Source organism: Natator depressus, chromosome 20 (genome assembly GCF_965152275.1).
Source record: "Natator depressus isolate rNatDep1 chromosome 20, rNatDep2.hap1, whole genome shotgun sequence".
NCBI classification, from domain to species: Eukaryota; Metazoa; Chordata; order Testudines; family Cheloniidae; genus Natator; species Natator depressus.
Window position 1 is genome coordinate 1,320,015 of NC_134253.1, and position 24,026 is coordinate 1,344,040.

Consider the following 24,026-nt stretch of genomic DNA (forward strand, 5'->3'; position numbering starts at 1 on the left):
AGACGGGCTCAGCCCGGACTCCTGCCTGCGGAGGCCACTCCGGGTGGAAGGCGACGTGATGTCACGGCTGGGGGGGGGAGCCCCCCCCCGCAGCCTGACCCGCCGCAGCCAATCGGCGCCGGGTCCAGCCGCGCTCCCCGCCAGATGTTTCCCATTTGGGAGCCCGCGGCAGCCCGGGCTGCGCTGGTTCGAAACCCGGGGCAGGAGGCTGGGGGGGGGGCCCGGCCGCCAAGGAGGACAGACGGCCATGGGGGGTCCAAGGCAGCGGCTGCGCCCTGGGGCCAGGGGCCTTTGCTAAGCGCACCAGGGCCTCAGCCGCTGATCCCCGGGGGCAGCGGAGCCCAGACTGCTGGCCCCGTCTAGCCTGCCTGGGAGGGGGGTCACACAGCACACGGTGCAGCCAGCGCCCAGCAGAGGGGCAGAGGGGACCCTTTGGGGGCAGGCTGCTTCCACTCTGCCCCGGGGGCGCTATTCGGAGAGCTGCAACACTAGCCCCTCGCCTGTGCCAAGGTGGGCCACATCCCCGCTGCTACACCCCCCGGGGGCCCGCCGGCACCCCGCATTCAGCCGCTAGCTCCCGGGCGCCTCCCGCAGCCAGGCAGGGCCCTGTCGCCCCAGTGCCCCATCCACCCACAGCATCCCAGCCCCATGCATCCCCTCCGCCACCCGGCTTCATTCCAGCCCGTGGCACCAGCACGCTGACCCCCGGGGCTCCTCTCCCTATCCCCTGTAACCCCCCTCCCACCCACACCCCTGTAGTGAACTTTTCTGTCAGTTCCGTGCCCACTGGAGGTGTCTTAATGGCTCCCAGCTCTGGCTCCAGCATGCGCAGACCAAACCAGGCTGCTTCATGCCGCTCTGATCTCTGACATCTGTGTCAGATTTACCACTCTGAGGCCCATGAGCGGAGCCAGTCACCTCCCTGCCCCATCACAATGCCAGCACTGTTCACCGACGAGCCCAGCAAAGGAAACCGGCTCTGGTGCTGCCAAGTAGCTGCAAGGCCCCCGGACAAAGACTCCGCCTCAGGGGCCTGCTGGCAGCGCCAGGAGACGTCTCACCTTTGCCAGGCGCAGCAGGAAGACATGGCCAGGATGCTGGCAGGTACAACGTACGTCCCCTCCTGTAACCAGCTGGTAAGTTTCCCTTCTCTGCCACCTCCTGTCTCAAAGAGCCCAACGTGCCCGTGTGTTGGCCGATTTCATACCGCTGGCTTTCCCCCTCCAGCTCACCAAGCCTCTGGCGCAGAGGAGCTGGCAACCAGGCAGGTGACCAGGCAGCAGGCCGCCAGGTGGGGCAAACGCACATCGAGGCTTCTGTGGGTCGTCTGCAAGATGCACCCATCACCCCCACACTACGTGGCCCAGACGAAAGCCCCTGTTTTGAGGGTTCAGTAGGCCAGAGGGGAGATGGTCCGAGGTGCAGAGGCCCTGTGGGCAGAAGGCCCTGGGGTTAGGGGCTAGTGCACGGCCTGCTAAAGGAACTAGGGGCACCTGTGTTTCACAAGCTAAGGAGAGTCAGCTCAGGAGCGGGACAGCTCTGAGCAACGCTTGGTGCTGGAGCTCGCTCGGGATGGGCCCCTCAGAACCAGCGCTGACCCCATTGCTCCAGCCTGGGAGAAGGTGCGGCGAGCCTGCCATCATTCATGAGACAGAAATACAGTCACAACCAAACTGGGCTGTTCGAGAGGTGCTAGGTCCAGAATCCGGCCAAATTCTCACTTGGGCAGCTACATTCTGCCTCACCCTTCCCCCACGAGGTGCTACTTCCCTTCCCCTCCTATGCTTCTCTAACGTTGTCATGTGCTGTTGAACAGCTGCCATGTTCCATCCCAGCGGTGGCTGCATTTTAGTGCTTGGCAGACAGGTGAGACCCTGGATCTGTGCAGTCAGGTCTGTACATGCACGGAGCTCTGCTGAAATCAAGGTGGTGGTGAGGGCTGTGGAAACGGTCCGGGAACAGCCTTCTCTAGCTCACACGGTGCTGGGAGGCAGAACTAGCCCTGACTTGTGAAGCTCACGTGACAGGTTGGCTGGAGCCTCCACCAGGAGCAAGGAGGCCAAGGTGCCCTACAGCAAGCTGGCAGCTCAGGCTGCTCTTCTCTGGAGGGGGGCTCCGCTCCTCCCCACTCCCAGCTCTCCAGCCTGCTAATAATGGGCCAGGAGAGAAGCCTCTGGGCAACCATGCATCAAGGGCATGGCCAGTTCACTCCACTCACCCTGCAAGTGCCTCCCCATGGACGCTCCTGACCTGGCTCCTTCCTCCGGCAGCTCAGGCACCCTCCCTTCCACAGCCTGCTAACCATGGCTAATCTAACCATGCCCAGCTCCTCCTAGAATCCACGCTCCCTCCAGCACCCTCCGGCTGCGCAAGGGGCAGGTTGTCTGGGGTCCATCCCCTGCTCCAGGAGGAGTGGCCTCTAGCGGCTTGGCAGAGGGGGAGAGTCAGGACCCCTGGGTTCAGCCAAAATCCTTCCCAAAGCAGACGGGCTTCAGCGCAGCAGCCCGTAAATAGGGCAGATGGGCACCAAGAAAGGGCAACATGTCTGGCCAGCAGCCCCCTGCTCCCTCCACACCCATCCTACCCACAGGCGCCTGCCCTCCCAGCGCACGCTGCTTCTGGGGAGTCCCTGGAAATGCTGCAGGAGGTTGGTGGAGTCGACGAGCGACGTGGAACGTTGTTACGGCTATGGGCTGCCCCGCCTCACTGGCCCTTTGCCAGCATGGGGGCCGGGAACGCTCCCTGGGGGCCTGAATAGGCACTGCACAGCATCCCCACCCCACGGAGACCAACAGCTCCTTAGGGCAGGGACCACGTTGAATTCTGGGTGTAGAGTGCCTAGCCCAACTGGGGCCCGGGCTCTGACGGGGGCTGCTGGGACCTACTGTCACACACCTAATAAATACCCCAAGCCCTGTCCATGGGCAAGGCCAGGAGCAGTAACGTCAGCTGTGAGCAAATGAATTCTCCTGAGCACAGTGGAAGTCAGAGAACAGCATCCACAGAGTGATTACAACAGATGGGTGCTACTGAATCTGCTCTGTACCGTTCCTCAGGGCGAGGTACCTCTGGTCAGTGAGCACAGCAGAGGGAGGGGGAGAAGAGGGAAAGGAAAACGTTCAAGGGGATGCACAAGTGTTGCTGCGTTTAAATGCCTGAGCCCGTGGAAACCCAAGCTCCCTTTGCACATCTCCCCCAAGGGCAAGCAAGCACCCAGCCTTTCGAAACAACAGACAGCGGGCTGCCACGCTCACCGAAAGGACAGACAGCGGGCTGCCGCGCTCACTGAAGGAAGGGCAGCACATGCGCTGCCAAGCAGGCCCTACCCCCGGCACCCTTCGCAAGATCCAGGCCTGAGACTCTGGGTTGCCATGCAGCATCCTTGCTGTTCTGTACAGGGCTCGCTCACCAGGGGATTTGGCTGCCCTCACTGGCAGGACCAGGGCTCCGTCCTGCACACGGGCTCCACTGAGCGAACTGGGAGTCAGCACTATGGCTATGCTGTTTGCAGGAAGGGGCAGTCTTAGTTGCTAATGTGCAAAACCCAGCCATGCATGGCAGGGAGCCAGGCTCTAGCCCAGCAGGACGTACACAGGACTCGCAGGGGGCTTTGGGACTGCTAGAAGCAACAATTCAATAAACACAAATCAAATCAAAGCCTGGAACGGGTTGAACCTCACCATTCCTCTAACTGAGGAGTTGCTTCTGTGGTTAAATTACACAAACAACTCCAGCCCTGGCTCCCAGGCCAAGGCCTCGTGCACAGAGCTAGGAAGCCCTAAAAATAGGGGATTTGTAATGGGAAAGTCTGGCAGCCCCTGCCCCATAGCAGGGCTACGCAGGCGCCGCTCTCACCAAACCACAGAGCAACAGCAGATCTTTTGGGATTTCACGTTGTAAGACTGAGTGAAACATGACCGTGTGTATTTTTACTGGACATGGCAAGACTCAGGAGGTTTGCAGCCACATGGTTTTCATTCCACAAACTCCCCAGAGGCCTACGTCCCACGGTTCCAACACAGAGGATGCTGTGCCCTCGCAGTCTCTCTCCTTTGGCTGCTCTCAAGTTACACAGGGGCCAAGATGACGTAAAGTTGTATTTCCTCCAGGCAGAGGGCGGTTCCTTCAGTTACGATCCCCCCTCCTTTCCTCCCCCCTGAAGATCTTTTGTGCATGCAGAGTATTTACGAACAATGAAACTGCTCCCAGACTAGCGACAGTATCCCAGGTCCGCAGGAGCATCTGCTCTTAGCGCTCATGCTCTGCTTTACGTATGCAGCCCCAGAGAATGGGGGAGTTTCCCTTTTTCTTCAATACTCGCTACCCGAATTTAAATGAAGCCCCTAATTCCAGACAGCGTTACAAGCCATTTTACCTTTCTCCTTTCACAGGAGAATCTCGATGCACTTTGTGACAGCAGAGGCAGGAGGCGACAACCCCCCGGAACATGGACAGCCATTTTCTTCTGATTTCTTTATTGTCTGTTTTTTGCTGGGGGGGATGGAAATTTCCCTGTTTTGATTACAAATTGGAAACTTTGTACAGCAGATTTATATACTGTTATTTTACACACAATTAGCACCCTATGGGCTCATCCATCGGTTAAAGCTAGAGTGAGGAGTCAAATTTCAGGCGTACAATGCCAGAGGAATGACAGCCGTTGCACACTAGAATGAACTGGGTACAGTTAGGACAGAATCTTGCTTTAGTACACGGTGCTACAGTCTGAACAAGCCAAGCCTCTGCCTAGCGCATGCATCCCTGACAGGCTGACTACAGAATGTTCAGTCCCCACCTGGGAAAACTCTTTCAGTTTGGCTCATTTACCCCTCTCCATGGATACATCACAACTTCGCTGAGCGTGCGTCCCACGAGCCGCCTACCCTTTCTACGTCTCTTCTACCCTGACTGGGAATGACACACAGTCTCACTAGCCAGCTGTGCTTTTGGCAGGCTTCACCAAAAGGAACCAGAACTGAAAGAGTGGGAGGGACTGGCAGGAAAGCAACCAACTGGAACCTGTCACATGAGCTTCTGGCCAGACATTTCACCATTCCCCGGTTTCACTCATTTGGCCGCAATTCTCGGGTGGAAAGGTGAAGTGTTGGGTTACCATACTCCGCCAGCCACATGTATTTCATGCTCAGGTCCCTTTCAGGGCGGACAAGACTTTCATCAAGAAAAAGGATTCCAATCCGAGATCTTATCAGCTGATGGAGGCTTGTTCCGGATTCCCATTGGCTGCTGCCAGTGTTCCATGTGACCGGGTGGAGGCTGCAGCTTCTGCCAGCTTCCTGTCTTCCTCTGGTCCAGGCCCGCCCACCCCAGTCTGCAGGCGACTCTGTTAAAGACAGAAAATCCACAGTCACAAGCCCAGCACCTGACCGAGTTAGGGCCTGGCTCGCGGATTTCACGCATATGCACACGAGCAGCATTCAGCACAGGAGCCACAAGGTGCTGCAGCCAGGACAGCTGCTGGCCAGAGTAGGGTGGGAGCTCCAGAGCGATTCCAGTCCAGCCCTCCCCACTCCTGGTGGAGGCCTCCATTTGCAGACTGTTACTTCCAACTGAATTGGCCGTTCCCCGCAAGAGGCTCTGGAGCAGCCAGCAGACCATGGGAAGGCATTCCTCTGGGCGCCTGCTTGAAACCAACGGCTACAGCAAACCGATGGCCTTGATTCAGGGCCTGCCGCTGGGGCATTTCAGACCTGCCAGCTTGAATCCCAAGCTTAGGCCCTAGTGCCCCAGGCTGGTAAGAGCTAGGAGCAGCTTGCTCAGCTCCTGGAAGAAGGGGAAGGTCGCTGCTTTCCAGAGACCCCTTTCAGCTGTGGAAGCAGCAGCATCCAGCCCTCCCCAGCAATCGGAGGGAAGGGAAAAGGGCTCCCAGCGGCCACCTCCAGAGAAAAGGCCAACCTCATAGCAATCTCCTGGCTGAGCCGGATGTCACCAGCGAGGGAGAGGGTGTTCGATGCCTGGGAGGAGCAAGGTAGTAACGAGAGAGACAGCGATGGAGTAAACGTTCCTTTGGAATCACACCGGAGAGACAGGACTTTCTGCAACAGCTCAGGCCACTGGCCGGGTACCCGGCCCTCAGTGCAGACCACATCTCAATACCTCAGACAGAGATGTATCCTGTCTGCCCCCACTCCACACACACACAAATAGTGCACCATCTCAGCTGTGCAGTGAGGCATATAGGGGAAAGGTTCCTTCCTGACCCTTGCAGGCAATCAGCTAATGCCCGGAAACATGCGATCATCCACACCAGGGCGTGATATGGCTGGGCAGAGTGGGGCCACGGCTGGCTTTCCACGGGAGAGCAGCCGCATGGAGCTTTCGCCAATACAGAGCTGACCTGGTAGCTCGTAAAAAGGGAGCAACTCCCCCTTCGTCCAACTCCTTACAGAGTTCTGGAGGGGAAATACTGCCCAGATTGGGAGCTTTCCTGCTACTGCTTCATGGCTGGAAGCCCCAGGCGCATCCCCGGCTCTACCTGGGCAGGTGGCTCTGCATGAGACTCCATAGTTGGCAAGGTGGCTTGGCCAGAAGAGCTCCCTCTGTCCAGCTGGGTGGCCTGGGTCGGGATGCCTGGCTGAGGAGGTTCTTCATGGGCCAGTATGTCTACAGCAGCCTCAGCAATATCTTTGATCGCCTGATCTTCCAGGGCCCCGGAGGAGTCAAAGAGCAGAGGGGAAGGGGGACACTGCATGCTATCTCCCACCACATCTAAGTCCTGCAAGAGAAAACACCAGCCAGCAGGCTTCAAGGGGCTGAGTGGACTACAGAGGTGAGATTTGGGCCCCTTCTCCACATTACCCACTTACATCACAGGGCAAAGACCATGGGCCTGAGTTTAGAAGTGCTGGGCACCCAGAGCTCTGCTGCAGGGGCTCACCAAGTCTGAAAGTCCTGGGAGAATCTAAAGGGGGCAGAGCCCAGGCAGTCCCTGCTACCGTCTGGAGTAGGTCCTAAGTCACCAGGCTGCTAGAAAACACAGCTTCACATGGAGGGCAGGGGAGGCAGGGACAATCCTATTCCAGCTCCTCAGGATCTTCCTCCCTACTTGGCCATGTTATTAGAAGCCTTTAGGGGTGGAAGGTGGTGACTGTTGGCCTTGAAGACCGAATCCTCTGACCCCAGGGCAGGCAAAGACAGTGGCAGGGCAAGCTTCCCCCACAATGCCCCATGCCAACATGGTTCAGCCCTGTTCTAAGCACGAGGGAGGAAGTCAGCAGCAGGCACTGGGACACCAGGAATTCTAGACTTGCTGTCAGATTAATTTCTCTCTTCCTCCAAACCATGCCAGCGCGAAGAAAAACCGGCCTGTCTGGGGCTTCCCTTATTTGATAACCAAGGGTTTGGAATTCTGGGTACAGCACTCTGAGCCACTAAAGAAATCTGCCTCTCCCTGGCAGCATTACAATCTGGGATGGAAATGCTGAACTTCCACTGAAGACAAGTCTGAGGACCCAGAGATCTGTAGCCCTGCATGACCTACCATTGTCCCACAAACGGGATGACCAAGAAGGGGCAAGTACCCAACTAAGGGGTGGGGGCAATACGTCTGGGTGAGGATCTAATTTCAATCTCTCAGGAGCCTCACAGGCCCCACACAAATGATCACACTCCAGCAGAGCCCTCTCTGGGGACCCGGACAGGCACCATTGCAAACTATCTACCACTCCTCTGTTTTATTCCTCCACTCTGCCATGCTCACAAATACATTGCCGCTGTGCCTCCTGATGATAATGTTGACACGGGAGGCCAGGACTGGTCGGAGGCTATTGTTAGGGGAGGGTATTTGTTCTGGCTTTGGAGGGTGGAATGTTGGTGACTGCAGAGGAGCATGTTAACAGGATAACGTTACACTAGATAAAATGCAGAGGCTCTGGATATCTGGATGCTGACAAAGCTCTGAGTCCTCTCAAGAAGGACCGTGGAAAGGTTCCCTCCGGGATCCCTCTGACCGAATGAATCCCAGGACGAGAGGCCCTAGGACTCTGATCACTTGTGTGCTTCTAGCAAGGCAGACCCATGCTTATCTCAATAGCATGGACACACATGCTAGTAGGGCTGTTCCAAAGCAGGCCACTTTTTTCCAGCCAACAGCCAGGCCCAGCTCAGAGTACGGCCAGAAGCAGAGATAAGGCTCCTGAATTCCTGTCTGAACAGCCATTAACGTCCTGCACAGGCCAAGAGAACAGCTCCAGCTCCAACACGTTTTTGGCCTGACAAAAATTCTTCCCCCAAAGACTGTTCTTGCACGCAGCAGCATGCCAGTTCTGCCATGCGAACATTCAAACCCCAGGGCAAAGAAAACAGAGGCCCTGACCCAATGCCCACGGCAGTCAATGGAAAGGCTTCATTGACTTTAATGGGTGTCAGCTCATGCCTTTATGGCAGCCACAGCTGATCTAGGTTCCTAACAAGCAGCTTCAGCGCTCAGGGGCTTTCAAGTCACTGGACCAGGGGCACGTGGTCTCCTATATTAATGCCATGGCTTCTAGGGTCCCTATGGCTAAAGGAGGCTCTCTCAGCATTCCTGTCCGGCTATTTTTAAGTTGGTGCCAAAGGTCTGTTTTGGGATGAAGTGTGTGGAGAGTTTGGTAATATCTAATTTATAAAGCAAGAAATGTCTCCTTCAGAAGATAGTTCAGAGCAACTGCAATGGCTTTGTTTAAATACATTTCATTAGGATTTTTCAACATGGAGGCTTAACCCGCATGCAGGACATCCCAGTAATCCAGGGATTAAAACCCTTGTGCATCCTTTATGGGATAGATGCAAAAAGCCGCTTTTAAAAAAAGCCCCTAAATATGGATTTAAATGGACTAGCAGTTGCAAAGGAGCAATCAGGTTAAAACCCCACCAAAACAAACATTTCCCAAACCCTCTGAATTCTCAAACCTCACACGAGATGGTTCTTTCTTCAATGACTAGAAACAAAAACAAGGAATTGATTGAGGTACTGGCGAAGGACAAGTGCAGGGTGACCAGATGTCCCAACAGTATTGTGACCGTCCTGATACTGGGGGCCTTGTCTTATACAGGCGCCAAGGGCACCCCTCCAGTCCCAATTTTTCATACTTGCTATCTGGTCACCCTAGGCAAGTGGCAGGAGATGCTTAAACTCTAGACTCACATCACCCCACTGTGCCTGCTTGTAACGTAAGAACGGCCATACTGGGTCAGACCCAAGATCCATTTAGTCCAGTATCCTGTCTGCCGACGGTCCCCGAGGGAATGAACAGAACAGAACAGGGAATCATCAAGTGATCCATCCCGTCGCCCATTCCCAGCTTCCGGCAAACAGAGGCTAGGGACACCATCCCTGCCCAGCCTGGCTAATAGCCATTGATGGACCTAGCTTCCATGAACTTATCTCGTTCTTTTCTGAACCCTGTTACAGTTTTGCCTTCACAACATCCTCTGGCAAAGAGCTCCACAGGCTGACTGTGCGTTGTGTGAAGAAATACTTCCTCTGGTTTGTTTTAAACCTGCTGCCTGTTAATTTCATTTGGTGACCTCTAGTTCTTGTGTTATGAGGAGGAGTAAATAACACTTCCTTATTTACTTTCTCCACATGTGTCATGGTTTTATAGACATGTCACATCCCCCTAGTCGTCTCTTTTCCAAGCTGAAAAGTCCCAGTCTTTCCTCATACGGAAGCCGTTCCATACCTCTCATCACTTTTGTTGCCCTTTTCTGAACCTTATCCAGTTTCAGCAGAACAGCTCAGATGAGCAGGCAAACCGGTACCACCACAGGTACCACGACACCTAGGCATTGTATTGTGAGTCCCTCAAAACCAGAGATCCTGCTTGTTCTGTGTGGAGGTTAAAGATCCCAGAGTTCTTTTCCTAAGGGTAGGGGGTCTGCCTTAGCTACCTGTACACCCCAATGTCACGCAGAGCGCTGCAGGCTCTCTACCCTAGGGATGGCTGCTTCTCAGTGATACCTGGTTGTGTGGTTTGTAAAGGCATTGGGATCTGTTGCTTTATAGCCCCACCCCTCCCCCACATAATATTTTAACACGGCTTTAGCCTGCATAATGATGACAGCAATGCTCTTCCTCCGTTCACTGGAGGACACCACGCCTGCACACCGCACTACTGCGCATCAAGTGGCTGCTCCAACTTACGTCGCTGAACTCCAGGGGTAAGCTCTCGGTGGGCTGGAGCTCAGCAGTGCTCAAGTACAGATCCATGGGGGCAGCGTCCAGCTCCTCGGGAACGGACAGCACCTGCTCGGGTACGTACATCTGGGGTGGTAGCTGGAGATGAAGCGGGCAGCAGGGACCCTCAGAGAGGCTTACAGGAACCGGCTTGTCACAGGGCGCTTCCTCCGACCCTTGGCACAGCTTAAACAATGTCTGATTGGTGTCCTGACAAATATCTGGAAGATGCAGTCAAGGGGAACGTAGAGAGCCTGGCAGAGAAACCAGCTACCGAAAGGTCTCTTGTCCGGGACACAAAGCAGAGGCCGAAGCATATAGACTCAAGAGACCAGGGATCTAGTCCCCAGTTGCTCAGTGACCTTGGTCAATTGTGTGTGTGCCCCAGCTGTAAAATAGGGATATTATTGACACCTTGGTAGGAGGAAGAGGGGGTTACGAGGCTTAGCTGAATGCTTGTAAAGCACTCCCACCCAGACCCTCAGATGGGCAGCATTACGAATGCAATGTAATGGGCCGCTGCAAATAAGTCATAAGTATCTGCACAAACCTTCACATCTACCATGCAGCAGGGAGCTCCGTGTTTATATCAGTGTGCACACAGCTTTTTCCAAACCTAGGAATTTAGTTCCGGATTTTCATCCCTTCTGTACCTAAAAGTGCCTAGAGGAAAAACTATTCCTGCCAATAGCATAAATGGGATTTCCTGCCTTTAATCACAAACAGACCACAGCTCCAATGGCATCCTACTTCTAAGGCTGTCCAGCAGCAGACAGTAGCTGGGGACTGCCACTCGCTCACTATCAAAACTAGAACAAGACCAATCCCCTGCTGAATGTGACAGACTGACTTCCTGTTTGAAGACCACTTAAAGGAACCCTGCCAAATGTAAAATCACACCCCCATCGGTAACTTGTGGCCTTTTACTGTTACAGTAATCTCAGAAGTTCTGTGTAAAGGAAAAATTAGAGCAATTTCTTCCCCAGTTTGTTCACTTTGTGAATGACAGCACTCCAACCCAAATGACTAGTGACTTGGGTACTTAACTTAAAAGCACTTTAAATGGATTTTCAGAGACTGGGCACTCAGCACTCTTGGACAAATCGGGCTTGTTTAAGGTGTCTCAAGTCAGACCCACCCACAAAGTCAAGGCACGCAAAAATAACTCGTTACTAAGTCTTTGTGCATAGTTACTTTCACAGTTTCCCTTTTTATGCAAGGCATCAAAGGAGAGAAAAACACTGAAAACACAGTGATTGTAAAACCACAAACTGGCAGGGAACTCCAACACAGATGAAGGACCTGAAAGAGCTTTTAGCTCATTTTTTTAAGTTGATCAGATTTCAAGATGACCATTTCCTCTTAAATCCTCCACACACGCACACCGAGGAATCTCTTAATACACAGACAGGATTCCCAGTCAGACTTAAAGAAGCTAGTAATTCAAACTAAAGGAACCAGTACTAAGCCTACACCAGAGGAGCCTAGGTTTATCAGATGCTCAAGGGCAGATGCCATCAGAAAAGAGGCTCTGTATAAACACCAGGGTGGGGCTCCGGATTTTAATCTCTCTTAGTGACTCCAGATCAAGTGCTTAGTTTACAGATCAAAACATGATTTATCAAACTCACCAACCCCACTTGGAACAGGAGAATCCAGATGGGTTCTGTCTGTTTCACGCATCATTACCAACAATCTAGTTTCCTGAAAACCAAACAGAGCCAAGGAGTCTATCAACAATGCACAAAGCAGAACAGATTACACATGGTTCTCCTGTAACTCTATCAGCTCAGCAGGGCTGACCAAAGTAAAATCTTGTTTGTGTCAGTAAATAGACACGAATCAGACATAAGAGAAGACATTTTTTATACAGTCCTTTCATTGCCTGCATTGCTCTAAGCTAGCCAGCTGCAAATGTCTCCTGGGTTAAGCCATTTTAAGAGCATTTATCCTGGAGAAACAATGGCCATTTCCTGCCACACACACCTGTTCCCTTTGTGTAACCAGATTCAGATCTGCTGACTTTAGTAACAAAACAAAGTTCATAATTTCCTCTGCTGCCAGCCCCACTCAGCCAACATGACTCTGGGAGAGGGAGCTGGAGTTTACTCTGACTCACATCAGCAACAACTGCTAAAACTAAGCTCTGAATGCAGCACCGAATTCCACCTCTAGTTACCTCAGTGTAAACTCCTACAGCCAATGGGGGCTGCACAGGTGTAACCAGGGACAGAATGTGGCTTGTTACTGGGGGGATCTAGAAGCTGGAAAGAACCCAGTGGGAATCTGCAGGGCTGGCCCACTGTTTTATCTGTAAGCCAAGCAGACTCGCTCTGAAGTCACTGACAAACATGCCACGGAGACAGTATGAGACTCACTGTTCAGTGTGGACGTGCACTAAATAAATAGCATTCCCCCCGCCCCCCGGGAATCCAAGTAAGACAAGGCAAATCTAGGGACCCGTGACAATTCCCAGGGGAGCTAAGATTTATTCTTAACTCACAAAAGGCTCCACCCAATACTTCCTTGTTCTAGATGTTTATCAGCATCCATAGCCAGGATTCTTCAAGGATTACATTATGAGTTAAAGACCAATTTACTTCTATCTTAGTTTAACACAGCTGGAAATTAGCCTGTGGCTGTCCTGTAAGCTTCCATGGTTCGCTTGTTGCTTTCAACGGAATTGGCTGTTCCCTTCTGAGACTCTGGAACAGCCAACAGACCACGGGAAGGCATTCCTCTGGGCTCCTGCTTGAAACCAACAGCTACAGCAAACCGATGGCCTTGATTCAGGGCCAACAGAAACGAGGATCAACACAGCTGTCACCCCAGTAGACATCATGCTGCTGGAGCAGAGTCACATGTGCAGCTCACTACAGATGGGAGGATAAAAGGATACGAGTGAGGCAGTGTCTGGTCATGGGGAGAGATTGACTGGAACATCGAACGTCATCAACAAAGGCCAAGCACCGCTGGCTGGAACGAGTGGTGTGTGCCTGTAGAGGAGCCCAAGAGAAGAGATCAGAGCCACACAGGACTGCCCCCCTCCTGACTGGAGAGAGACCTGCCACTTGGCAGGACGCTCACATTCAGCTATTAGAGCGACGGTCCGCCATGGGGATGTCAGCTTTTTGTGACTTTATCGTCAGAGAGAGTTCAGGTTCTGAGGCAGCCCACATTTTCAGGGCAGATACTGAACTTTCTTGCCCTAGCGCACGGATTCTCAGCCATTCCCAGTTTGCTATTTTTGGGGGAGGGGAGGGAAGTGTCATCATGGAAGGGCTGAACCCCCTGCCTTGGGGAGTTTAAAATCAGTCCCATCCTCTAATTTCATTCAGACATTTAGGTAGCTTCCCCCCCCTCCCCATACAGAAACAACTGCATCAGTGAATTTCAATTTGGCTTCTCCTGCACAACACAAGGTGGCTACATTTGGGCTCCCAAGGAATATTTAGCTCTCCCTGCTCCAACAAAAAAAAGAATTTCCATTTAATGACAAGTGATGAAAACCTATTCCTACTCATATCAGCCTCTCGCCCACCCCCCTTTCTTTAAAGGGAAACATTCTCCAGATCTACATTTTGGGCCTACACTATAACTGCTCCTGTCCCTTTAATAAAAGCAGCCCCGACGGAACTCCATACTCACTGGCTGAGGTTTCATATGCCATGCATCTGCCCAGAGTGAGTATTTATGGCTGATGTACATATCCCCAAAGACAGGGCTTTACAATGGAAACTCTGGCAGGGCTGGACCTACATGGAACTTGCTGGAGTGATCCCCACGAGGAGGGGAGGGAGAAGAGACCTGGGAGCCAAGCGAGTCTGGAACTCCAACAGGCCTGAGATCAGACCCTCCCTGTGTCTACAGCATGAAGTACCTGCTGGGCCGCGCCCTCGGTCGCCAGCATCCGACGCTCCTTCAGCTGGCGGTGCAGCAGGGCCTCCACGCCGTAGCGCTGCCGATAGCGTCGGAGACACTTCAGCTGCTTCAGGTTCTCACGCTCCTTGGCCAGAAGCCCCTCTGGGCCTGTCAGAAGGCTGCTCCCTGGGAGACACAGACCGCAGGGAATCAGCATCACACAACACTGCCCAGACTGCTGCAGCGCCCCAGTCCGATTAAACGAAACTCCTCTGTTTACAGAGGACTCCATTGTCCGCTACTAAGCGAGACTGGGGATGGATTTCCTATGCAGGGAGCCAGCCCATTTAGCTGGCTATGGAAGGCCTCCAACTGCTGACTCCTTGCTGAGAGAGGCATTGAACAGCTCCACATTCTAGTGGTGTTGAGCTCTGCAGTTAGAGCAGGAACTAAGCCTTTTGGTAAGGTCTGAACAGCACAGTGCAGCCTCCTGCAAGCTCATCCCACTTACCCCAAGGGGCAAAGAAGGAATCTTTAAGTAAATTGGTTAGTCTGTAAGCATTCTTAAAGGACTCCTCCCTTTTTGAAACTCTTGATGGGTCAAACCTGTATTCAGACTATAATATATGAATTCCTGCAATTAGAATTGCAATTTGACTTGGCTTACAGATTATTCCAAAGCTGACTACATGGTCTATTTTAAAAGTTTATTAATGTGCAAATGTTGTGATGTGAATGTTCGTAACTTTGCATTTACCTGACTGTTCATCATGGACTTTTTCACCAAGTTACCGATTTATAAAATATTTTATAAAACACTGCTGCACACAATAGCCTATTATTTTTGTCAGAGAAGGGGCCGCATACTGTATTTTTGCAGGATACGTTACCCACGGAGATGAGGACAGTGAAGCCATTCTTCGTGTGGCTCTGCAGCACAGCCAGCTACAGGACGCAACCTTTCACTAGCTGAACTATAAAAACAACTGCCTCCAAAGATCATCTTCTAGACCGCAGGAAATCGGCAAGAGGCAAGTGCCTCTCCTGCCATCCTTGGGGTGACCCACTGCCACCTCTGCTTCTCCCCACTCCGTTTTCTTTTTGAAAACGATAAGCACATAAGTTTTATCAGTATACATTTTGTATGTATGGTTTTTACAAGTATAACCGTGTACGCATGTGAAGTTAAACAAAGTCTGGAAGAAGAAATCCGTCAGGGAAAGTGAAGGCCATGGGATGGACTTAGGGGTGGGTGCGCCACAGAGCATGCCATCTGCCTGGAATGTAAAAAGCAGGGATGGAGACAGACAGAGGGCCTAGAGAGTGGAGCTGGTCAGGGAAATAACTGCATCTCATACATTTAGCACATTATCTTCCCAGTGGAGAGAGCTTTAACTGTTGCTTCATCCTCTTCATCCCTGTGCTCGGGGCATCTGAGGGTCTAGGCTCCTGCCGATTCATAGGGAAAGGCTTTCTAAGCCAGACTGAGGAAGCTGCAGCACTGGTCAAAGCCCTCTGTGCCGATCATGGCCCCTCTGCCAGTCCTCAGCCCCCACGCTGAGGCCAGGTCTACATGAGGAACTTTTGCAGTATAGTAATGTCAGTTTGGGGCATGATTTTTTACGGCATTTCTATACCAGCAAAAACCTCAGTGCAGACACAGTTATACCAGCATCAAGAGCTTTGGCTGGCGTAGCTTATTTTGCCTACCAAACGGGTATAATATAAGCTGCATGTACACGAGGAGGGTTTGCCGGTACAGCAATGCCAGCAAATCTTTTCTAGTGTAGACAAGGACTTACACACCCTAACATTTTGTTTATTAAAAAAGAAAACAGGAAATCCCATACAGAAAATAATTTTTCTCTCAGAATTCAGGTTTTGCAGGCTTGTTTCCTCACAACGCTGCAAATGTTAAAGAGCAATAAATCGGGCAACCTTCATACTCACCATGAGACCAATCTTCAAACACTTGGCCAACCACACACAACACAAATACCATCACCTGCAGGCACATTGAAGAACTGAAATCACCCCTAAGAAACATAAAGGTCTGTGTGTGGCTTATACATGCACTGTGCCCTGTAACCACAGGAATACAAAGCTGTGGCTTCCTAGACCAGTACTTGCCTAAGGCTTCATGCTCCCCCTTACGGCTGTGCAAGTATCGACGCTTCTTCTCTTTCAGGAGGTGCTGGAGTCGTTTGAACTGGTCTATGTACAATGACTGCAAACGGATCAGCTTCTCACGCATGATCAGCGCCACCTCCTCAGCTGTGTACACGCCAGCATGTCTATTAAAAGAACCCAAATTCAATAGGTCACAAGTAAGTGAGGGACAGTAAGCCATGAGCTTTATGGATGTTCGCCAATCACCTTGAGATACCACCAGATAAGAGGTAGCCTAGAGCAGCACACCTGGCAGGGAGAAGCTATCTAACCAATAAGTGAGACCTGCAAGCCAGCCAGTGCATACAAATCTAAAGGCAGCGAGTGGAGGTGCTTACATTCTAGAGATATACAAGACTGACCTGGTCACACTGGAGCAATGCAGGATTTTCTTCTGCATCCTACACAATACTGAACATCACATTGGCTTCACATATTTCAAAAGAGGCCAGACTAGAACAGACCCATAATGGCCCATCTAACCCAGTACCCACTCTTCGATGAGGGCTAACACCAGATACTTCACACAAAAAAAAGGCAACAGCTTCTTTTCATCCATACCTCAGAGGAAGAGTTTCTTCCTGACCCTATCTGGAGATCAGCATGTGGTGTAACTCACGAGAAACAACATTTGCAATTTTTAGCTGTAGCATTACTGAAGATGCTGTTTCTTTTCCTAGAATTGTCTTTTAACAAGGATCTAAATTATTCTTACTGTCCTGCGGCAGCAAGCTCCCCATTCTACACAACTGACAGGCATTCACAACGTGTCTTACTTCAGAGGGTCCTCCTGATCACTGTCGATGCTTTCAGCTTCACTATCAGGGTCCCCTCGCCACGTCTGATCCACTGTCACGGGTTCTTGTTCTCCATCGCTCCAGCTGTCCTCATCTGAAAGGAAAGAAGCCCATTACAGAGGCAGGCCATTCAGCCCCACTTCCAGGCTGCTGTCACTCAAGCACAGCACAGCCAAGAACTGCCAGGAGTCCGGCAGCAGGAGCGGAGACAACCAAGCTCTTCAAGAGACAAACAGGTCACATCACAGATGTCCCAACCCCCAAACAGCATAGGTAAGCTCCAGGGTTTGAACAGGAAAGTCACCAATTAAATCTGGGCTGTCAAAATACACAGTTCTCATGGTTTCAGAGTAACAGCCGTGTTAGTCTGTATTCGCAAAAAGAAAAGGAGGACTTGTGGCACCTTAGAGACTAACCAATTTATTTGAGCATAAGCTTCCGTGAGCTACAGCTCACTTCATCGGATGCATGGAATTCTTATCTCCCCTACCAAGAAACCTGAAAATTGCTGGCTTGCTCCTTGCTGAGCTGATCCCACAGGACAGAAGCCGCACCGCCTGTAGCCAGGTTGTGTCCATTTACTAGGGAAGTGGTTCTCAACCAGGGGTATGCAGAGGTCTTCCAGGGGGTACATCAACTCATCTAGATATTTGCCTAGTTTTACAACAGGCTACATAAAAAGCACTAAGGAAGTCAGTACAAACTACAATTTCATACAGCCAATGACTTGTTTATACTGCTCTGTATACCATACACTGAAATGTAAGCACAATATTTATATTCCAATTGATTTTATAAATATTTTATTTTGTATGGTAAAAATTAGAACATAAGCAATTGTTCAGTAACAGTGTGACACTTTTTGTATTTTAATGTCATAGAATATCCGGGTTGGAAGGGACCTCAGGAGGTCATCTAGTCCAACCCCCTGCTCAAAGCAGGACCAATCCCCAACTAAATCATCCCAGCCAGGGCTTTTGTCTGAGTTTGTAAGCAAGTCATTTTTAAGTGAGGTGAAACCTGGGGGTACGCAAGACAAATCAGACTCCTGCAAGGGATACAAGTACTCTGGAAAGGTTGAGAACCACTGTACTAGGGCACAGAACCTGCAAGCTGGAGAAATAAGGGGATTCATCTCATAGGATAATAGGAGGAGCACTTCAACAGATGTTTATTAATTAAATTTCACAACTTCACTCTGATGCATTGCCCCATGTTTTACAGGAGGGGAAAACCTAAGTTCAGAAAGGTGAAGCGACTTAACTTTGGTCACACAGGAGATCATGGATCCAGGTCCAGTGATCAGATCACTAAGCAAAGTCTCTCTCTTGTAGGACATCATGTTTTTACCACAGATTCCTTGGGATTGTTCCCTTTCCAGGATTAAATTGTGTGACTTAATTGCTGGTTCCTTTCGTATTTTAGCTCCAGAGAAGGCGGCTTCCCCAAAATTATTTTTTCTTGTCCATTTCATTCAAAGCTCTCACCTAGAATTCGACTAGCTTCACTGCGGCTGCTCTCTGCAGTCTGGGAGCCCAGCTCCATCTTTGCATAAGAGCTCAGCTGGCAAAGAAGAGTCTCACCCATGGGTCCGGGATTGGATTTCTTCATCTGGGCTTGATGTGCCAGCGCGTTCCTGCGGGCATGTTCAGCACAGAACGACACACTGAGGGGACAAAACAAAATGCTGTATGGCTCACGGAATTCATAGCTTCCAACCAGCAAGGCAAATATAGCAATAGAGTGAGAGGTGTTCAGTGACACTTGGCTTGGAAAAGGAGGAGTCTTTACTCCACTCCTCTGACACCAATGATAAATTCAAGCAACTCTGACCGTCATTTGTATAGTTCCTATACTACCAAAGGACCCCATGTGATTTACAAATCACATGCACAACCACTGAAATGCAGTTACCTCTGGCATAGAGGTGGCAGCCACGTGGCCTAGCAGTGAAGTGAGGGAAGGGATTTTTGGGAAAAGGATATGGGGGCAAGCTCTCACTCTTTCAAAAAACTGACACAGGATTTTTAATGTCCATGCAGAGAGGCCCACATGCATAGGACTGATCATCTTTATCTCACAAGGACCCACTCAAAGATCCGGGAATACAAATCTTTGTGAGGGTGTAGATATTTCAGCACTGATGCTATGCCCACTGAAGATAAAGTTTTGTTGCAGTGATGCCAGCACCAGGAAACAAACACATCAATAAACACTACAAGTTCTCCAGCACCTTTCACCCAAGGATCTCAAATCACTTTTAAGCATTTATTAACTCTTAATCCCTCTGCCAGACAGATTACTGTTCTCACTTTGCAGATAGCTAAAGGGAGACTCAGAGAGGCAAAGTGACTTCCTCAAGGTCACACAATGAGAAAGCAGTCTAACTAGGCATAAAACTCAGAGCTCCTAGCACTGTGCCTTAGCCACTGGACAGATCCTTCACATGACAAGATACTCCCTCCAGGCCACTTTAATTCTACTAGCTTGAGATAGAGGTAACCATGATGTGGCGGATACCTACCCATCCTTCTTCTCAGCTTTGGGAGCAGCATTTGGACACCTCTTCCCATTCTTAGTGGAGACGTAGCTGCATTGTTTGAAGGGAGCATTCCTGTCTTCGAGGATGTGCTTAATGCAGAACTCTTGCCCTTCCAGCCGAGGCTGGGAACACTGGCGGTGAGCGAAGGCACATGACAAGGGTTCCTGGGGCCTTGGCACAGGGGTAAGACGCCCCCGACTTGACGGCAAGACATGGATCCGAATTCTGTTCATACCAAAACTTGCAACAGATACAGACAGCTAATTGTTAGAGCTGGAGCAACCCCCAGACGCTAGTATAACTGACCAGCCCCTGCTACCATCACCAAAGGGAAATAGGACCAAATTATTTGTCAGTGTTTCAGCAGAAGTCCTTGTACTCTGCAGAGGGTGTCATGGCACAAAACGAGACAGCCCAGCAGCACAAGAGAGCACGGCATGAGGGAATTCGTCCCACAGCCTTGGTTTAATCTGCTCTTTATTGGGAGGTTTGAGCTTCATGGCATCCCGGGTCACTTTGCAGCTCACTTCCCCCGCATGCCCGGTGTGCTGCGTGTGAGCGGGGCCGCAGAGCAGCAGGGGACGGGGAAGCCGGCGGGACCCAACGCAAACCCTTTGCCACTGGGGTGCAGGGGCGTTTTGTGCCATGACTAAGGGCCTCTTACGGGTGGGGGAAACACGTGGAAGAAGCTCGGTTCTCCAGCCCCCCCCCCCCAGGGGGCTCTCCCAACCCCTGCCCCAGAGAACCAGCCCCCCCCCATACTCTGCTGTGGGCTCAGGGCCCCACTCAGAGCCAGGGGCTTGGCCCCTGCCCCCGAGAGCTTCCCACCCCCACGAGGGGAGGGGACTGCAAAACACCCACTGGGGGAGGGAGACCCCAGCCTGAGGCTCCCCCCGCCCCCCACGGGGTGACCCCCCTAGGCTCTCCTCGCCCCTCCCCGCGGGCTGACCCCCAGGCGCTCCCCTCCCCGCCGCGGGCTGACCCCCAGGCGCCCCCCACGTGGTGACCCCCTCCCCCCCGGGCTGGCCCCCCGGGCTGAGCCCCGCCCCCCACGGGCTGGCCCCCCCAGGCTCTCCTCACCCCCCCTCCCACGGGCTGGCCCCCCGGCTCTCCTCGCCCCCCCCCCACGGGCTGACCCCCAGGCGCTCCCCTCCCCACCGCGGGCTGACCCCCAGGCGCTCCCCACGTGGTGACCCCCTCCCCCCCGGGCTGGCCCCCCGGGCTGAGCCCCGCCCCCCACGGGCTGACCCCCCCAGGCTCTCCTCACCCCCCCTCCCACGGGCTGGCCCCCCGGCTCTCCTCGCCCCCCCCCCACGGGCTGACCCCCAGGCGCTCCCCTCCCCGCCGCGGGCTGACCCCCAGGCGCTCCCCACGTGGTGACCCCCTCCCCCCCGGGCTGGCCCCCCGGGCTGAGCCCCGCCCCCCACGGGCTGACCCCCCCCAGGCTCTCCTCACCCCCCCCTCCCACGGGCTGGCCCCCCGGCTCTCCTCGCCCCTCCCCGCGGGCTGACCCCCAGGCGCTCCCCTCCCCGCCGCGGGCTGACCCCCAGGCGCCCCCCACGTGGTGACCCCCTCCCCCCCGGGCTGGCCCCCCGGGCTGGCCCCCCGGGCTGAGCCCCGCCCCCCACGGGCTGACCCCCCCAGGCTCTCCTCACCCCCCCCTCCCACGGGCTGGCCCCCCGGCTCTCCTCGCCCCCCCCCCACGGGCTGGCCTCCAGGCTGTTCCCCCCGCCCCCTCACCGGAGAACCCCACCCCCACGGCGCCGCCATTTTGCCTGCGGGGGGGGGGCCCACGCCGTCCCCCCAGCAAGGAAGCGCCGCCGCCATCTTACCTCGCCCGCGCCCAGAACGGCCCGGCGCCCGCTCCCGCCGTGCCATTGGCCCAGCCCGCCGCCAATCCCGGAACGGGAAACAGGAGGCCCCCCACGGCCATTGGAGGAGAGACCCATCAGTCAGGGAGCCAGGGCCAGCCCCTTGGAGGGAGGGCAACAGGCGGAGGGGTAGAGCGGGCGGGGGCGCAGGGGGGGGGAGGGAGAGGAGGGTATGGCTATGGGGGGAGGGAGGACGGGGGCTGGCTGGCGGGGGTGGGAGGGAGGACAGGGGGAGGGTATGGCTATGGGAGGACAGGGGCTGGGCTGGTGGGGGGGAAGGAGGGTATGTATGGGGTGGGGCTGGTCGGGGGGGTATGACTATGGGGTGGGGGGAGGGGGACAGGGGGAGGACGGGGGCTGGCTGGCTATGGGGGAGGGAGGACGGGGAGGACATGGCTATGGGAGGACAGGGGGCGGGGCTGGGCTGGGCTGGCGGGGGGGGAGGGTATGTATGGGGTGGGGCTGGTCGGGGGGTATGGCTATGGGGTGGGGGGAGGGAGGACAGGGGGCTGGCTGGCAGGGGTGGGAGGGAGGACAGGGGGAGGGTATGGCTATGGGAGGACAGGGGCTGGGCTGGCGGGGGGGGGAAGGAGGGTATGTATGGGGTGGGGCTGGTCAGGGGGGTATGGCTATGGGGTGGGGGGAGGGGGACAGGGGGAGGATATGGCTATGGGAGGACAGGGGGCTGGGCTGGTGGGGGGAAGGAGGGTATGTATGGGGTGGGGTTGGTTGGGAGGGTATGGCTATGGGGTGGGGGGAGGGAGGACAGGGGGCTGGCTGGCTATGGGGGAGGATATGGCTAAGGGAGGACAGGGGGCTGGGCTGGGTTGGCGGGGGGGGGAGGGTATGTATGGGTCTGGGGCTGGTTGGGCGGGGGGGTATGGCTATGGGGAGGGAGGACAGGGGGCTGGGCTGGGGGGGGAGGGAGGGGAGGGTGCATTTTTAAGCAGAACAATCCTATGTCACTGCCAGTCCCTAAAAACTCCCAGAAGAGGTGGGCTGGTGGTGAAGCAGCCCAGCCCCAAGGCCGGGGCTGTACCAGAGCCCCCCAGGAGGGCACGCCAGGGAGAGGAAGCTCACAGCCCCATGGTCAGGACTTGGCCGAGCCAGGTTCAGTTCTTAGCTGGGGGCAGGTCAGTGTCTCTGGGCCTCAGTTCCCCTTCTCCCCAGCCTCCAGAGGTGGGAGGACAATCAGCTGGTGCAGTGACAGGGCTTTTGACTCCTTCCCTGCAGGGACCCTTCCAGGCACAAAGGGTAAGTCTGTCTGCCAAGCCCCTTCCCTTTCTCAGGGCACTAGGGTTGAGTCACAGCCACCCCTTCTCACTAGGCAGAGGCTGCCCGTGCCTGCAGCCAGAGTGCACCAGGCCCTGCCCCAAGGCCAGGGTGCGCGTCTGTACAGCATGGCCTCAGACAGCAGGAGCGAGTGCAGAAACAAGTGGCGACTCTCCAGCTGGTTCCTCCTGGGCTCCAGGGTCTCTTACATCCCCCTTTAAAAAGGAGGTTACCAGCCTCCACTTGGCACTGAAGAACCTGGACACCCAAGCCCAAAGAACCAGTACCATGGACCCAGCTAGCCCTCCTCAAAACAGGGGGAGGGGAGAAAATTTCAGAACCAGGACAGGTTAGCTTTGTGGATTAAGACCAGCACATCCTTTCACAGAGGTACTAAGATGCTATCAGGAAAGCAGCGACTTCACAGCCAAGCTAGGCAGGTTTCAGAGCAACCATCTTTACTTCATATCATGCGGCTATGAATAGCGTGCCTAGCTAGACAAAATACCCTGTCTTGGACCATTATCAGATGACAGAACAAGGAGTAATGATCTCAAGTTGCAATGGGGAGGTTTAGGTTGGATATTAGGAAAAACTTTGTCACTAGGAGGGTGGTGAAGCACTGGAATGGGTTACCTAGGGAGGTGGTGGAATCTCCTTTGTTTGAGGTTTTTCAGGTCAGGCTTGACAAAGCCCTGGCTGGGATGATTTAGTTGGGGATTGGTCCTGCTTTGAGCAGGGGGTTGGACTAGATGACCTCCTGAGGTCCCTTCCAACCCTGATAGTCTATGATTCAGAGTCACTGGGAGGGAAGTAAATTCCAGCTGTCCACTGCACACACTAGGGTTGAGCCATTCCTCCTAGACTATAAATTCACTGTCAAGCTTGGCACACCGGAGTTCCTTTTCTTGGCTGGATATCCAGCCTTCATGGCAATGAAAGCCCTGAACAGTGAATTATGCACAGCAAGAGGCGAGGAGCACACTAGTGCCATTACCAGCAGTTGGGGACTTCCTCTTTTTCTATACACAGAACAGATGAGATCAGGTAGGGTTTCTAGTTTACTCACCATCTTTTTCTCCAGGAGTCTTAACACGTGACACTTCCCCAGCCAGCCAGCATGGCCAACCCCTCACTACCTCAGCCTTCAAGCTGGGAGGCTGACACTCCGCTCCCCACTTTCAGTATGGGAAACCGAGGAACAGCAACAAAGTCTGGGGCAGACTCAGGAATAAAAGCTAGGTCTCCCCCTTCTAAAGTCTGCACCTTAACCTCAGGCTGAGCCTATTTTCCCTTTGTAATTATCAGTTAAAAAAACCAAGCAGCAACTGAATTCATTG

General features: G+C 53.6%; 1 protein-coding gene and 2 non-coding genes across 4 annotated transcripts; all 3 read right to left on the reverse strand.

The window, feature by feature from the left end:
* Positions 1 to 4,435: 4,435 nt before the first annotated feature.
* On the reverse strand, positions 4,436 to 21,513 carry KANSL2 (KAT8 regulatory NSL complex subunit 2). Of its 2 annotated transcripts, none has more exons than XM_074934971.1 (10): positions 21,376 to 21,513; positions 19,526 to 19,783; positions 18,489 to 18,667; positions 16,981 to 17,095; positions 16,166 to 16,329; positions 14,055 to 14,221; positions 13,074 to 13,170; positions 10,142 to 10,395; positions 6,494 to 6,733; positions 4,436 to 5,341 (listed from the first exon to the last, which is right to left on the reverse strand). In XM_074934971.1, the coding sequence occupies exons 1-10, from the start codon at positions 21,474 to 21,476 to the stop codon at positions 5,207 to 5,209; spliced, it is 1,710 nt and encodes a 569-aa protein (XP_074791072.1). In that variant the 5' UTR covers positions 21,477 to 21,513; the 3' UTR covers positions 4,436 to 5,206. The 2 variants fall into 2 exon arrangements, with proteins under 2 accessions (XP_074791072.1, XP_074791074.1); XM_074934973.1 differs by lacking the exon at positions 21,376 to 21,513 and adding an exon at positions 21,284 to 21,367.
* Positions 5,553 to 5,689, reverse strand: LOC141975440 (small nucleolar RNA SNORA2/SNORA34 family). The gene has a single exon (XR_012635921.1). It is a non-coding gene; the product is annotated as a small nucleolar RNA SNORA2/SNORA34 family (small nucleolar RNA).
* Positions 12,838 to 12,973, reverse strand: LOC141975439 (small nucleolar RNA SNORA2/SNORA34 family). The gene has a single exon (XR_012635920.1). It is a non-coding gene; the product is annotated as a small nucleolar RNA SNORA2/SNORA34 family (small nucleolar RNA).
* Positions 21,514 to 24,026: the final 2,513 nt, after the last annotated feature.

Coding starts and splice junctions, on each gene's coding strand:
- KANSL2 (XM_074934971.1), bottom strand. CDS start 21,476: ATGGCCGTGGGGGGCCTCCTGTTTCCCGTTCCGGGATTGGCGGCGGGC. Junction 19,784..21,375: donor CCGTTCTGGGCGCGGGCGAG/GTAAGATGGCGG, acceptor ATCTGTTGCAAG/TTTTGGTATGAACAGAATTC. Junction 18,668..19,525: donor AAAGCTGAGAAGAAGGATGG/GTAGGTATCCGC, acceptor TTGTCCCCTCAG/TGTGTCGTTCTGTGCTGAAC.